Here is a 14,712-nt window from a genome sequence, read left to right as displayed (position 1 = left end):
TTTATGACGCGTCCAAGGCAGGGAAAATGGCTGCGGAGCCAGTCAGGGGAGTCATGTGTGGGATCCTGTGTGAACTAACCAGTTAGGGCATGGCCCTGTAAGGCTCCAGAAAGTGGTCTACTCTGGACAGTTTACCCAAAAATAAGCTCAGAGACGAATCAGCAGAATGGGTGAGTCCACGAGGCTGTAAAGTGCTTGTGGTGCCCAACTGGAGGTTCGATGATAGCTGGAGATGAAATGGGTCCAGGGGGACCTAATCTTGAGTGGGGTTGGGGAGCGGGGAGACACCTGGATCTGTCTAATGTGCTGGAAACAGACCTGTGACCACCATTTGACTTCTATTTCAGAGCCAGGCCCTTCTCATTGTCTCATTTAGTCTCCCTAATAGCCCTCTGTGACAGCCTCATTTTACAGGTGGGGAATCTGGGGCTCTGAGAGGTCACCTGACCTCCCTAATGTCACACAACAGGCATATGACAGAACCCTCATTTGAACCCAAATCTGTGAAGCTTGTGCACTGTCAATGATACCACATGTCCCACCTAGTCAGAGTGTGAGCCCCTTTAGTTGCCATGGGGACTGCACACTTTCTCTAATGACACTAGTGTAAACTGTCAATCAGTCTAGGTTCTTAAGGAGTCAAGTAAGGGCAAAATAAGAATTAAAGTTTTATAAATTGAAGTCCCTTGTGGATGTTTGGAATCCTCATGGGATCCCCGGTAGCCTTGAATCACCTTATTTGTCAGACTTTCCCTGAAGGCTCAGTCTACCCTTTGAGAGTGAAGTTCTTCCACCAAATTTAAAATCTTATGTTGCAACTTCTGGAGGTGACATCCCACAGGTGAGTGGGAAGGAAAGAGTTTGGCCTTTGACCAGCCTCTAGCTCTGCACAGGAATCTCTGGGAACCAGTCTCAGGCTTTCCCTTACTTCCCCTTACTTTCCAGAGTCAGGGAGGGTGGGAACAGAGTCCTCAGCTCCCTTTTGTGCCTCCCACCTTTGGTCTGGGCTGCTCTGAGGGGCTGGCATCCCTGGAAGGTCCCATGGGGTCACTGCCCTACCTACCCAAGGCTGGTCTCCTGCACGCCAGTGGCTCAGAGCCATGGGCACTGCATTCCTGCCCCACAGAGACAGCCTCCTCTTTCTCCCAACATTCTACTGTGTCCTTTTAATTGTGTACATTAAGTGACTGGTCTTTCCTACCTGAAAAAGAAGCTGAGGCTCCTGGCATTTGTGCTTTCCTGAGCAGAAGGCTAGACTTGGTTCAGTGGCCAGACACATGGCCTCTGAATTGTTTTTCCTGTTGACTTTCAAGTACATGTGTTTAGTTATATGTCAGTGTTTTCTTTACCTTGTGTGTGTGTGTGTGTGTGTGTGTGTGTGTGTGTGTGTGTGTTAGGGGGCAGGAGTTTGGTGGTGATGGAGAGGGGTAGGATTGGGAACAAGGATGTTGAATGGTCAGCTGTCACAGTGCTAGTAGCTGAGTGGTTCACCTCGCCAAGGGCGTTCCCAGTGAGGGTCTGACATAGCACAGGAATGTCCACCGTGGACTTGTCTCCATAGCCCCAGCTACCGAGTCTATAAGGCCACACCACTGCTGCTCAGAAACCCCTCAAATTCCTCTTCTGTGCCTTGCCCTCGGCCCTGCCTTAGTTCCGGCTCATTCCACCTCCTCCTAATAGCCCTTCCTCCCTGCATTCCCTGCAGGGGAAACCCTCAAGTCTTCTGCCTGGCCTTCGCTGCTCCTTTTCTTCATCCAGACACACACACACATGCATGTACGCACGCACACATATGCTTGCACGCTCACACACATATCCCTTCTCCAGCTGGAATGCTCCCATAATTCAGCCCAGGCATCAGCTCATCTTTTCCCTCCTGTGCCCGGACCTCTGTTTATGCCCCGGGGCTCACACCCTGCTGCTTCTCAGCCCTCAAGGACTGCATTTGTTCATGTCTGAGCCTCAGAAGCTGGCATGATGGGACGACTGCCTACCCTGGGAACGGGTGAGTGAGTGAAGGGACCAGCCCATGAATGCAGCCTCTGTATGGAATTGAAAGGTCTGGCCCAGGACAAGGTAAGGACTCTGGCTTGCCCTGGGACCACTGTCCCCAGAGCCCTGTGCCAGAGAACTCCTACCCATCGATCCTAGAAGCTGTGGGCCTGGCGCTTTCAGACACAGACTGTGGGGTGGCATGGGGAGGGCTTCTCACCTTCCTGGGAGAATCAGATTAGAAGGGAGCTTTACCAGAGAGATGAGCCTCTTAGACCTGGCCATCTGTTCCTTCTGAGTCACAACCCCGGTTCATTGTGGGTAGAAGCATAGCCCCCAGCGAGGACAGGGAAGGCAGGGACTTCCCTGAACCATTTTCCTCTGTGTGCCATGCCCTCTGTGGGTACTTTCCATCACCCACCGTGCCCTTTCAGTCCTCTGGATGGGTGCTGGGGTCTCCATTTTACAGAAAAGGGAACCAACTTGCCCAGGTCACACAGACAATTCTGGGTAGTCCTGGGGTTTGAGTCCTGGTGTTTCAGACCAAGAGCGTTGTTATTGTCAGTAGTCCTCACCCCCCTTCTTCTAGTTAGATTTTCTCATGATGAAGGAATGGCCTTCAGGAGAGGCTTTGGGGCACAGGTTTCCTCTAGCAGAAAGCTGTGGCTCAGGCCCAATCACTGACTTCTTTTTTTTTTTTTTTTTTTTTAACGTTTATTTATTTATTTTGAGAAAGAGAGTGCATGTGAGCAGGGGAGGGGCAGAGAGAGAGAGAATCCCAAGCAGGCTGCACACTGACAGAGCAGAGCCTGATTCTGGGCTCAATCTCATGAACCATGAGATCATGATATGAGCTGAAACCAAGAGTGGATGCTTAACCAACTGAGCCACCCGGGGACACCAATCACTGACTTTTTTTTTTGTCGTTGTTGTTGCTTTAAATGTTTATTTATTTTTGAGAGAGAGAAAGAGAGAGAGGGAGAGGGGCAGAAGAGAGGGAGACAGAAGATCCGAAGCAGGCCCCGGTGCTGATAGCAGAGAGCTCAATGCGGGGCTCCAACTCACAAACACTGAGATCATGACCTGAGCCCAAGTCGGACGCTTAACCGACTGAGCCACCCAGTGCCTCCCAATCACTGACTTTCTTAAACATGGATGTTGCATGTGCATTTTGTGTATTTATTTATTTATTTATTTATTTATTTATTTATTATTTGGGGTTTTTTGTTTGTTTTGTTTCAATGTTCTTTCCAGCAGATTCACATCAGGAAGTTAGGAAGGGGTTCCTTCAGAGGCCATCGGATGTGGGACGGTTAGGGGCTGTGTGTACCTTAGGATGCAGTCTTGGTCACTGCTCCCTAGCAGGATCAGAATTGTCTGAGTTTGTAGCTGTCAAAAGTCACAGTGGAATCTTGACTGTCAACACTGTAGAGGCCAGGAGGGGACTGAGGCCAGGTGGGCTGAGCCTGAATAACTCGGAAAGTGGGGGGCATGAGTGGGACTAGCATCTAGAATTCCGGAACTTTCTCAGGGCCCTTGCTGACCAAGGTGAAGCCCCACAACATCCCAGCTCACTGCCGGGAAGGTTGAAAAGCATAGTGAAACCCATTGGTGCCAGTGACTGATGGTTTTCCTTAGAGGGTTTTTCGGTCTCTGAACTTTACATCTCTGAAGCCAACATGCACCCAGAGAGGCTAAGTTACTTGTCCAAGGCCACACAGCAAGACAGGCATTCCAGCGTTTTGACCTTTGTATCCAGGTTGTGGTTTTCAGAAAATTCTGGTTCAGGCTTTTGTAAAAAGGCAGCGTGAGCACATTCCAACATAGCAGGGAAGAAATGTTGTGTCTTTAAGAGAAGAGGCTTATGGTTCATGGGCAGAAGCTTCCCTGGGCCAAGGCTCTTGGCATCTCTGCCCTCAGCCCCAGCTTCAAGAGGAGCATCCTGAGAGAACCTGAGACTTCTGGGTGCCTCAGGCACTGGGCATGAGGGTCTCAACTTGCGTGCAGACTTGTTTGGGCAGCATTACACTTGCGGGAGAGCCCCAGGTACTACCCAAGTGCGGGACCCTGGCTTGACTTTGCACTGTCTGCAGATCCTCACGTGGCGCCCTGGGAAGGAGCAATGGGCAGGTAAGACAAGACAAGAGCCAAGCAGAGTGGGGGAGGAGAAAGGGGAGAACACAATTAACATTCATTTCCAGACGCAAAGTGTTTTCAAAAATCAAGGCAAGAATCAGATCTTATCTCCTTCCTGGAGACCCAGAAGGAAGGCCTTTCATGGCAAATATGACCAGCTCAGGTTATTTCAGTCCTGTCAGGGAGAAATCTGATTTACTGGCATCAGATGGAGAGAAGGAGGCTTATGAGCCAAACTGGCTTTGTCAACAAGAGTCCACTAAAGTTGAAGGGTCTGGTTTCTGATGGCCACAGTAGGAGGGTCTGCCCACGTCACTTGCAGGCCCTCAGACTCCTTGGGCTATTTCCTTCTGGACTGCGAGTTGCAGGCAATGTGTGTCTCAAAGCTATGTTTGCATCTTGACAAACCAGTCCCACTTATGGGAGGAATAATCCACAAGAAAAAAGAACCGGCATGCATTAAACTGTTCTTCATAGTTTTGTTTTTAATACCAGAAAAACAATTTCTGGAAACAATCTGAATATTCTCTGGTAGAGAAATGGTAAGTTAGGTATGGTATCTTATGGTATCTCATCATGATGGAAATGTTTAATGTGAGAAAATTCTGTGATTATGAAGACTGTAGCAAGAGGAAAGAAAATACTCACAATGTAACATTAATTTTAAAAGTAAGAAAATGAGGTACAATAAAAATAAAACTGGATAAACATGGTTGCCTGAAAAAAAAATAAAAGAAACACAAATGAATGTGAAGATTACTAAATTGTTGTGATGAGACTATTCTTTTTTTTTCCCCCTTCTGTTTCCAGATTATTACTATATGCAAGGTGGTATGATAGTTAAGAACATAGAATCTGGGGGCGCCTGGCTGGCTCAGTTGGATAAGTGTCCAACTGGCTCAGGTCATGATCTCACGGTTCGTGGGTTCGAGTCCCGCTCTGTGCTGTCAGCACTGGATCCCCTGGATCCTGCTTCCGATTCTGTGTATCCCTCTCTCTCTCTCTCTCTGCCCCTCTCCCACTCGTACTCTGTCTTTCTCTCTCAGAAATAAATAAGCATTAAAAAAATAAAATAAAATAAAATAAAATAAAATAAAATAAAATAAGAACATAGAATCTGGAGCCAGAGTGTTCGGATTCAAAGCCCCAGCTCTACCACTTACTTACTAGCTGTGTGCCCTTCAACAAGTTACTTAACCTCTCTGTGCTTTGGCTCCTCATCTGTAAAAATGGGGGTAGTAATGTTATCTAACTCTTAAGATTGTGAGGATTAAATGAGTTACCAGATGCAAGTGTTAGACAATAATTGCTATATAACCACCAGCTATAAAAATAAATTTAATTATAATTTATCCATAGCCTCATTTCTCAATCATAAATAAGTGCTAACATTGGTATAGTTGTCCTTGTATTTTGTCTTCCTATTTGAAAGTGCTTTCATCTTCCAACAGTGATAGTCATGGTACTATCATGGTACAGTGTAAAGTACTTTTTTCTAGTAATATAATGTCATGAGAATTTTCCACTAGAATTTCTGATGGGGGACCATGGTTTCCTGAACACTGCTTGCAACTTCTGTCCACCCTCCTCAGATCCCCAGGACTCTCTTCTCTGGCTCCTACAATAAATACTGTGGTTGACTTATTGCACACATAGTCACAATTCTCCACCCTGTTTTTGCAATGTGACTTTGTAGCTCCTCCCACCAAAATATGGGGTCTGCTTCTCCTTTCCTTCAATCTGAGCTGCCCTGGTGAGTTCCTTTGGCCAGCTGAATGCAGCGGAGGTAAAGGTGGGCCAGTTCTGAGGTACTTAGGTGCTTTCACTCACATAGGTGGAACCCTGCAGCTTCTGTGAAGAAGTTTGGGCTGGCCTGTTGGAGGATGAGAGACCGTGTGGAAGAAGGTCAGGTTGCCTAACTGAGACCCTCCAAGACTTACAGACCACTGGCCCCCAAACATGTGAGACAGCCCAGCCAAGGTCAGCAGGATGGTGTATCCAACCCTTGGAAGAATAAATGAGCCTGTTCAGCTGACCTGCAGATTCATGGAAAATGAGAATACATGTAGTTTGGGCCACTGAAGTTGGGAGTGTTTAGTTACGCAGCTACGGCTAATGGATATAACCCTGGAGGAGAAAGGCTACAGATATGAGACCCTCTGATTGGTCCACTGGATAGGATGGGTGGGGCACCCTCTTCACCTCTTCCCTTCCAGGGTCCATTGTACTGGCTCTTGTCTCAACCCAGCTGTCATGCAAATTTGCCAAAACCCTCAAGTAATCATGCTGGTGGTCCTCAATGGGTAGTCTTTTTCTCTGTAGTCTGGGCCCCTTTCTGAAGACAAGGATAACCCCATGGTGGGGGAGGAATCTCTCTGGGCCCCTTCTCCCCCACCTCCCACTGTGGGTCAAGTAATTTTGCTTGTCTTCAAAACAGGGAGGGTGGGACAGAGCTCTCAGGTCCCAGGTAGTCTGTGGGAGGGGCGGGCACACTCTCAGGCTCCAGGGGTCTTCAAACAAGACCTCCCCAGTCTTGCCCAGGAGCTTCCTCACCGACAACCTCAGGACACCTGGAAGGAGGATGGCCTGACAGAAGTCCTAGGTGGGGTCTGTCATTCTGCCCCCCGCCTAAGCGTGATGCCTGTCCAGCACTAAGAGTTAACGAACTGAACACTCCACGAAAAAAATGTTGCTATGACACGCTGCTACACAGATTGACACAAACTTTTCAAATACTTTGGAGAAAGCTTTGTTTAGCAAATCAGTAAACGTGGTAAATTCAGCCCACTGACTTTTGGTGATGGTTTTGTCGAACCGACCCAAGATCCTGTACCTGCCACGTCCTGTCATCCCCACAGGCCTGGCACTGCACTTATGTGTGAACCAAGGCTCAGGAAAGACACTTTACATTGAAGAGTCCCACACTGGCATGTGTATGTCTAACTGGTATTGTCAGCCCAGGGACATCCTCCAGACACCGTTGGTTATTTTCTCTTTGGACAGGTAGGCAGACACTCTTATACACCGGGGGCCCAGAGTACAGAGACCACATTCCCAGAGTTTGGCACGCTCAGCAGCTCTGTTGTTGATGACCCAGCCCCAGGATCAGGCCCAGAAAATGGTGGGTGGAACCACCAAGCCTGGGCAAGAAGGCACGGACCTTGGTTTTCAGTGTTGAAATTTCTGGCCTCCTGCTTCAGGCGCCCTGGCAGGGCTCTGACTTCCCCAGCAGGCATGTTTATGGGGGTAATGCCTGGCTATAGTCATGACTTCACTGTCTTCTTACCATAGCCTGGCAAGGTAGAGTCTGGGATCGTACCCTTTCACAGGTGAGGAGATTGAGGCTTAGCAGAGCTGGGCGACCTGCTCAAGGGCACACAGCTAGCAGGTGGTGGAGCTGGGATTCCAACCCAGATGGCGCTTTGCTTTGGGGAAGTCTAAGGTCTTGGGAATGCGCTTGTCTTCACAAGCATGCTGCAGGACCTGCTCTCTATGGAGGAGGCAGTTTGTTGTAGTGGAAAGAGGTAGACACATCCGGGCTCCTGGCTCTGCCTCAGATTCTTTCTGAGCCTCAGTTTCCCAAAGTGTAAAATGGTGACAATGTTTCCCTGATGTGGTTCCAAAGATTTAAATGAGATTGTACAATAAGGACCTGATAAAAATGTTTGTTTTTCTCTTTTTGTTCTAAGTTGTTTGCAAATTTCTGCAACGGAATTAAAAATATGTACGTACACTGAAAGAAATCCAGAGTCAACATGGAATCCGTGCACCTCGATTATTCTAAAGTGTTGAGTGAGTAACAAAACAGCTGCCCTGTGCTGGGCACAAGGAGTTAACTGGCTGTGTTTCCTAGGATCTGTGTGTGCGTGTGTGCATGTGTGTGTATGTGCACGCACATCCCTAACGTCGTTTTACTTCCTGTGAGTGCATCCATCCTGGGGAAGGGTTTGGGGATGGACTTATTCAGTAGGGAGGGACTCTTACCTCTCCCTTCCCTTGGCTTTGCCTTATTTCTTTCATGGAAACACTCCTCCTTCACCAGGCTGGGGCCTCAGAGGAGAGCAGAGCTGCAGTCAGCCTGTCAGTGCACTTCCTCTCACCTTTCCTGGGCGGGTGCTTCACACTTGGGTGCAGGGTGTGAGAACGGGTTATTTTTACCGCAGCTGGATGTGATGCCAGTCTGGAGGGAGGGGCTGTCAGCCTCTCTGGAGAGGTGGCAAGAGGCTAAGGAGTGCTGTCTCTCTCTCTCTCCCTGTCCTTCATACCCAAGCTCCCGCTTTGTGCACAGGACTCTTGGTAGTTGGTGGGATTGGGGGATGGGTGGGAGGACCTGGCTCTGGTCATGGGCTCCCTGGGCCATGGTCTCAGAGGTGCCAGCAGGACTGGGGCCTTCTCAGACCTTAGCTGCGGAGAATCGGGGGCAGGACCCTTGGATTAGTGTCAGGCCTGGCTGGCTCTAGGCTCTGCAGCTTTCCCTGGGGGGCTGCCTGCACCAGGCTGTGGGGCCCTCCTACCCAAGGCCAGCAGAAGTCTCCTAGTGCTAACTTCACACCCAGGCCACTCCCATGCACCAGCTGGCCCTCAGCCTGGGCCGGTGCTGGGAGCTGGGTACCTGCAGCCTCCTTCGGGGCTGTCTCCCTCATCAGCCGGGGCCCCCGGGGGCCTTGTGGGAGAGGGCAGTCTTGTTCCTCCAGGCCTCACCCTGGCTCTGCACCTCCAGCCTGGTTCCTGGGACGCATGCTGCCTGCCCTCATCTCTGGGATGTTCTGAGCCTGGGAGTCCCATCCACCCACTGGTCACCTTTCCTCATGTGGCAGCTCACGAGGCCAGCCCTACCTTGGGTAGTAGCTTCCATGAACACCTTGCAACTCACCAGCCTCTCTGTCTTCCGTGGCTCCCTCCTGCCCATCTCAGGCCTCCATGCCTGCTGCTTCCCCTGCCTGAACCCTCCCCTCTGTCTCCCTGCCTTTCTTCAGGTCTCAAATGAGGCCTCCTCTGATGCCTCCCACCCAGGCCGGGGGTGTTCCCAGTACCGTTTTCTAATTGCATGTTGTTCTTCTCTTGACAGAACGTATTCAGTTCAAAATGATTAATTTTGCATTTTTCCACACTAGAGCGGAAGCTCCATGAGGCCAAGATCGCATCTGCTGTGGCCCCTCTGTGCCAGGCACAGGTGAGGGCTGATCCACATATACGGCCTGTCCCATGGCCTCCCCAGAGCCTCTTACCATCTGGACAGGGTGCTTACCTTTCTGGGCCGTCGGGACAGGACTAGGAACTCGGGAACAGCAAAGCTTGCCTTTCCGGGGCTTGGCAAGATGCCTAGAATGCCTTCTCCCTGAGGGTAGACACAGAGGGGCAGAGACCCTTCCTTAGTGTGTTGGGGACACCATGAGGTTGGATCTGTGTACAAATGACTTGAGTCAGCCTCCGCTCCCAAGGTACAAAGGTCAGGGATATTTATTGAAGGAAACTCAGGAAGAGCCAGGCTGTGGGAGGGCCTGGGGAAAGGGTGGGCCTGGAGGTGATTTATTTTTCAGAAATAACAAAGTCATTGTGGGCAGATACTCTCTTCCTCATGTCCCTGTCCAAAACACAGCATCCTCACTCAAAGTATCTATGCCCTTTGACCTGATATTCTCCCTTTGGCAATCTAGCCTAAGAAAATAATCTTAAATACAAGGAATGTTTTACATACGCATATGCTCTTACCACATACTTAAAATAGTGCAAAATTATGAACCATCTACATGTCTAAGCATGAAATTCATCATAGCACACTTGATGGCAAGTTATACCTAAAAATATTACTTAAATAATACTATTTGGAGAATATGCCAGAAATACTCCTAAATGTTTTAGAAACTTTATGGGGAAAGGTATTCATATTCACTGAATTGTCATTAAGGTAACAGTGGCAACGTCTAGCATGCCCCCAAATAGAGGTCTGATAAACTGCATTGCTTTGGACTGTGTTTATGAGGAATTCTAATCACTGTTTTCTGTATTACATATGCAGCAATGTTTACTGCAGAAAGTTCAGAAAACAAATACTTCCTATCATCCTACTGCTCAGAGATGACTACTGTTGACATTTTGGTGTAAATGCTTCCAGAATAATTTTAACAGTAAATATTTTTGGTGATTATATAATAATATAGTGATTTTAAAAAGATATAATGTTTAATATATAGAGATATATCAATTACCAAAAATGCTTGTCTGCAATATTGAAAAGAAATAAAATGTTAAACATGGCTATATTCCTGAGTCATGAAGATATGGGTGTTTTTCAACCCTATCTATTTATTTGTCTATGCTCCCAACTCCAATAAATGTTAAAATAACCATAATTGCTTTTTTTTTTTGATAGGGATGGTACTTTTTTATTTTTTAATTTTTTTTAACATATAATTTATTGTCAAATTGGTTTCCATACAACACCCAGTGCTCATCCCAAGGGGTGCCCTCCTCAATTCCCATCACCTACTTTCCCCTCTCCCCCACCCCCCATCAACCCTCAGTTTGTTCTCAGTATTTAAGAGTCTCTTAACCATAATTGCCTTAAAAAAATAATAAAAGTAGGCAGTGTCTAGAGAGTTAGGCAAGAGAAAAAGCTCAAAATAGCTAACCTGAATGAAACAAAGGCAGGAGTGCTAAACATTCATATCCACTGAGGTACAGGGAACATCTCCCCCACTTCTAAACACATACAAACATGCCTCCCCCACCCCCCCAACCACCACCACACTGTACTCATATCATCTGTTGCAGCTGTTTTCTGGGATGCTCAGACTCACACAGTCTCCACAAAATTCACCGTACTACAGGCATGGTACGAGTACAAGAGAGTGGCTCTAGAATTTCTAGCTAGGTAGGATTTAGGTGCAAGAATCTTGCCAGGAGGTTGCATGTTTGCATGGTAAACATCACCTTCACATAGCTGGTGTGTGGGTTTGGGGGAACTGGAGCTACGGATGGAGATCGTGGGGTCTAAAGTTCCCAGGCCACCCCTTGGTGCCGCCACTGTATACAGAGGTGCTACAGATTCAGGAGTGAGAGCCTGTCTTCCCAGGCCCAGGACTGCCTGCTGGGGGCCTGCCCCCCAACATTTTCTGATTCCAACCTTCCCAGGCCCTGCATTCCCTGCTTGGGAACCAGCACTTTGGGGGACAGCCCTACCTTCCACGGAGAAGATGGAGAAGCAGAGGAGCAAGATGCAGAGCAATCTGGAGAGGACTAGAAACCTCATGGTGGGGTGGTGGGAACTTCACGTCCTGGGGAGACAGCGGTGCCGCACAAGTCCTCCCTTGGGGCCACCTCAGACATTTATAGAGTGACAGAGTGAGGTGTTTCCCAATGGGCAGGGCACCAGCAGGCTTGCAATTCTCATAAAGGGTAGAGTCAGCCGCTCCCAAGAGGAAAAAACCAGCTTTTCGAGAAGTTGAGAGTATTTAGTGAACTGTAACACACAGAGCTATAAATGCCCGGCCACGGGAGCTCCCAGAGCTGGCTTCAGTGGTCAGAGTGGCAAACCCCTGCCAGGGAAGGGCCACTTCCCAGTGTTGAACGTTAACTTTTAGTGTCAGTAATAATTCCATCACACACAGATCTTCCTGCTCATTCCTAAGATGGGGCAGGAGGACCATAAAACTCTGCAAACCTCAGGGAGGACTTCTAAGCAATTGGTGAAATGTAGGGAGCAGAGACCCTGGAATCAGATGACGTGGGTTTGAGCTCTTGCTTTGCACAGGATTTATCAGCAGTGTGACCCTGGAACTTGCCACTGAATGCTTCTGAGTCTGCTTCCCATCCATGAAATGGGCACAAGCATGAGCGAGGGCATGTGTGAGAGGCCATGTGCGACGTGGTGGATATCGATATAGCTGTTAAGGGGGTGGGGCTGCAGCTGGACCTTGATGGATGTTTATGATGAAGTGAAAGGGCACTTCAGGTAGAAGATCAGCCTGAGGAAATGTGTGGAGAAGCAAACATCTTACAAGGGTGGCCATAGGGAAGAGTCTGCCAGTGGGTGCAGAAGGCTGCTTGTCACCTATTCACTGAACGTATTCTGTGGGCTAGGCCATGCACTTGGCCCGGGAGACATGGAAGATGCTGGGCCTGACCTCAGGGAGCTTCTGTTGGTGGAGGCAAGCCATGCAGATACTCAGAATTTGTGTTTGCCCTTGTGGTATCATGGCCATCTGTCCTTTGCCTTAATGAGTGTGCCCTTCTAGACAACTGGCTGTCTGGTTTCCAGCTTTGAAGGGCACATGGGAAGATGCCAGTGTCTGGTTCAGCTCCCCCAGGATCTTGCTGGTTCCTGGCAGCCAATCGAGACATTCCCTGCTGCCTGAGACTGGCTAACAGTTGCGCTCCACTGGCCCTCCTCTCTTGCTAGAGATTGGAGATACAATTTAGACCATGTGTTGGGACAGTTTGGTGAGCAAATCAGTAGTTGGGGATATCTTTTTAAAGTCAGCTTTTATGCATTCACATCCACACAAAGAAACTGGTTGGGCTGCTGGGCTTAAGAACCACATGTCATATCATGTTAGGCACCTGCCCAGCCCCTGCCTGATTCCCTTTCCAAGCTGTGCTCTGAATCCTGAAGGCTGTGCTGAGCATGCAGTGGCCATAGCAGAGGGTACGGTCAGGGAGACCCAGTGGGGCCTACCAGGGACAACTCCAGGTGCCTTAGGAGAGCCTTTGGAGCAGCCACTTTTGGAAAGGGCCAGGAAGAGGGTGGGACTTGTCCTCAGCCTGCATTTGACAGCCAGCACACTGTTCTCAAAGGCCATGGTACAGGTCCATAAAGTCAGCGGTTTCCCAACGATGCTTCCTGTAATCAGGATTGTATCCATGGTCTACATCAAGGACTAATGCCACTGTTTTATTTTTATGTGAGGTCATTTGGGGGGTCACCACCAAGTTGGTCAACAGCTTACGTTTGGCTACCACTCACCCGTTACCTGTTGTAATAGGTAGTCTCTGCATTGGCATGGTTCCTGTTTGCTTTTGGCAGTGTCATCAGAGGAGAAAAGAGCAACCTATCTGCCAAAGGGGACAGGGATTAGGCCAAATCTGAACTCTAACTGCTTAGCAGTGGTGCAGAAATCAGACTCTCAGGCTAGTGAAGAGGGAGGTTTGTTTGGATTTCTCAGGACCCTCTGCCACTCGGCCGCGGAGTCAGAGAAAGACGTTAGGTTCTCAACACAGCTTTTTTCTCACCACAGATCAGAGCTGTAAGGGTACCTACCACACAGCTAAGGGCCAGCAAAACTGGCTGTCTCCAGGGCTCTGTTCCTTAGCCACTCACACATAGGATTCAGAGATTTGCAGCTATTCCTGGGAACATATGTTTAAACGGGAAGAATAGATTCAGATGTCAGAATTCCACCCTGATTTTTGAATGCTTATGAAAAATTGCCGAAGCAATCTATCTATGCCCGCACTAATTTAGATAACACCGGGTATAAAGTATCAGTTTCCCCCCAAACCCCACTCCCCAGAGACCATCACTGTACGCAAATTTTCAGCTGCTGTTTTTTTTTTTTTTTTTTTTTTTTTTAACATTTCAAGGATAGTTGTCAACTTCTTACTTTAAAAAAGGAAGAAACACCTCTGGCTCTTTAGAATATTTGAAATCTCATGTTGGGTTGTGAGAAGTGAAAATGAGAAGCATTTTAACAGGAACACCTGTTAGTTTTAAGCATATGCAGTTTGGGTACAAAAAATAATATTTGAGGCTTTGAATAAATTACCTAAAGATGATTTTGAAACACTTGGAAGCCTTCCTGAGAAGTCTCCGGAGACATATCCGACACTCAGGGAAATTTACAAGGAAGAAAAAATTTTCAAGTCAAATTTGTGATTTCTAAGGTCAATTAGGAAAATGCCTGGCGCGTCCCCACCCTTTACAGGTAGAACATTTTTGGCCTGTGTCCCACACTTTACTCTTGGTTGCCACACTTTTTTTCCAAACGTGTTTTATGAATCCTGTAATTGATCAGAAATGACTCTCCCTCCTTTATTTGCTTAGCAAATTGCAGATCAGTTTACAATAGAGGAAGGAGCCAGACACTGTTGTGATCCTCAGCTGTCTTATTTAATCCTCCCACCCACCAACCCCAGGGAGGCAGGCACTGAATTTTCATCTTGCAACAAGGGAAAGTGAGGTTTTCTTTCCCCTCACAAAAACACCCATGGCAACTTCTTACCTGGAACCAGCTCGGCCTGACTCCAAAGCTGAGGTTTTTTTCCTAACGTTGGTTCCGTGAGAGCTCACAAGTAGTCGAAAATAACCCACGTTGCTATTTAGCTTACCTGCCGCCCGCAAATTGTACAAGAAACCAATAGCTCCCTCTATTTTTTACAATTAACCCGAACTTCCTCATAAGCCTCCAGCTCACTGCCTCTTGCTACTGGAATAAGACTGGTAAATGCAGGCAGTGTTCCTTCTACCTCTGCCCTCACTGGTCCTCTGGGTTCTCACCAATGCTGTGCATCCTCCCACCGTCCTTTCTCTGGGGGTGGGCTATCTCCCTGTAGCCAGGACTGTGGGCTACCCTACCTCACCACGGT

The 14,712-nt window shown here is 48.2% G+C and overlaps 1 protein-coding gene across 1 annotated transcript; it reads right to left on the bottom strand.

Annotated features, from left to right (window-relative positions):
* Positions 1-2,741: 2,741 nt before the first annotated feature.
* Positions 2,742-11,502, bottom strand: GPR15LG (G protein-coupled receptor 15 ligand). Its single transcript, XM_049645319.1, has 3 exons — positions 11,311-11,502; positions 9,377-9,466; positions 2,742-4,101 (listed from the first exon to the last, which is right to left on the bottom strand). The coding sequence occupies exons 1-3, from the start codon at positions 11,378-11,380 to the stop codon at positions 4,016-4,018; spliced, it is 246 nt and encodes an 81-aa protein (XP_049501276.1). The 5' UTR covers positions 11,381-11,502; the 3' UTR covers positions 2,742-4,015.
* Positions 11,503-14,712: the final 3,210 nt, after the last annotated feature.

Source organism: Panthera uncia, chromosome D2 (assembly GCF_023721935.1).
Source record: "Panthera uncia isolate 11264 chromosome D2, Puncia_PCG_1.0, whole genome shotgun sequence".
Lineage (NCBI taxonomy): Eukaryota > Metazoa > Chordata > Mammalia > Carnivora > Felidae > Panthera > Panthera uncia.
Note: the sequence above shows the minus strand (reverse complement) of the source record. Positions and strands in the feature narration are given on the sequence as shown.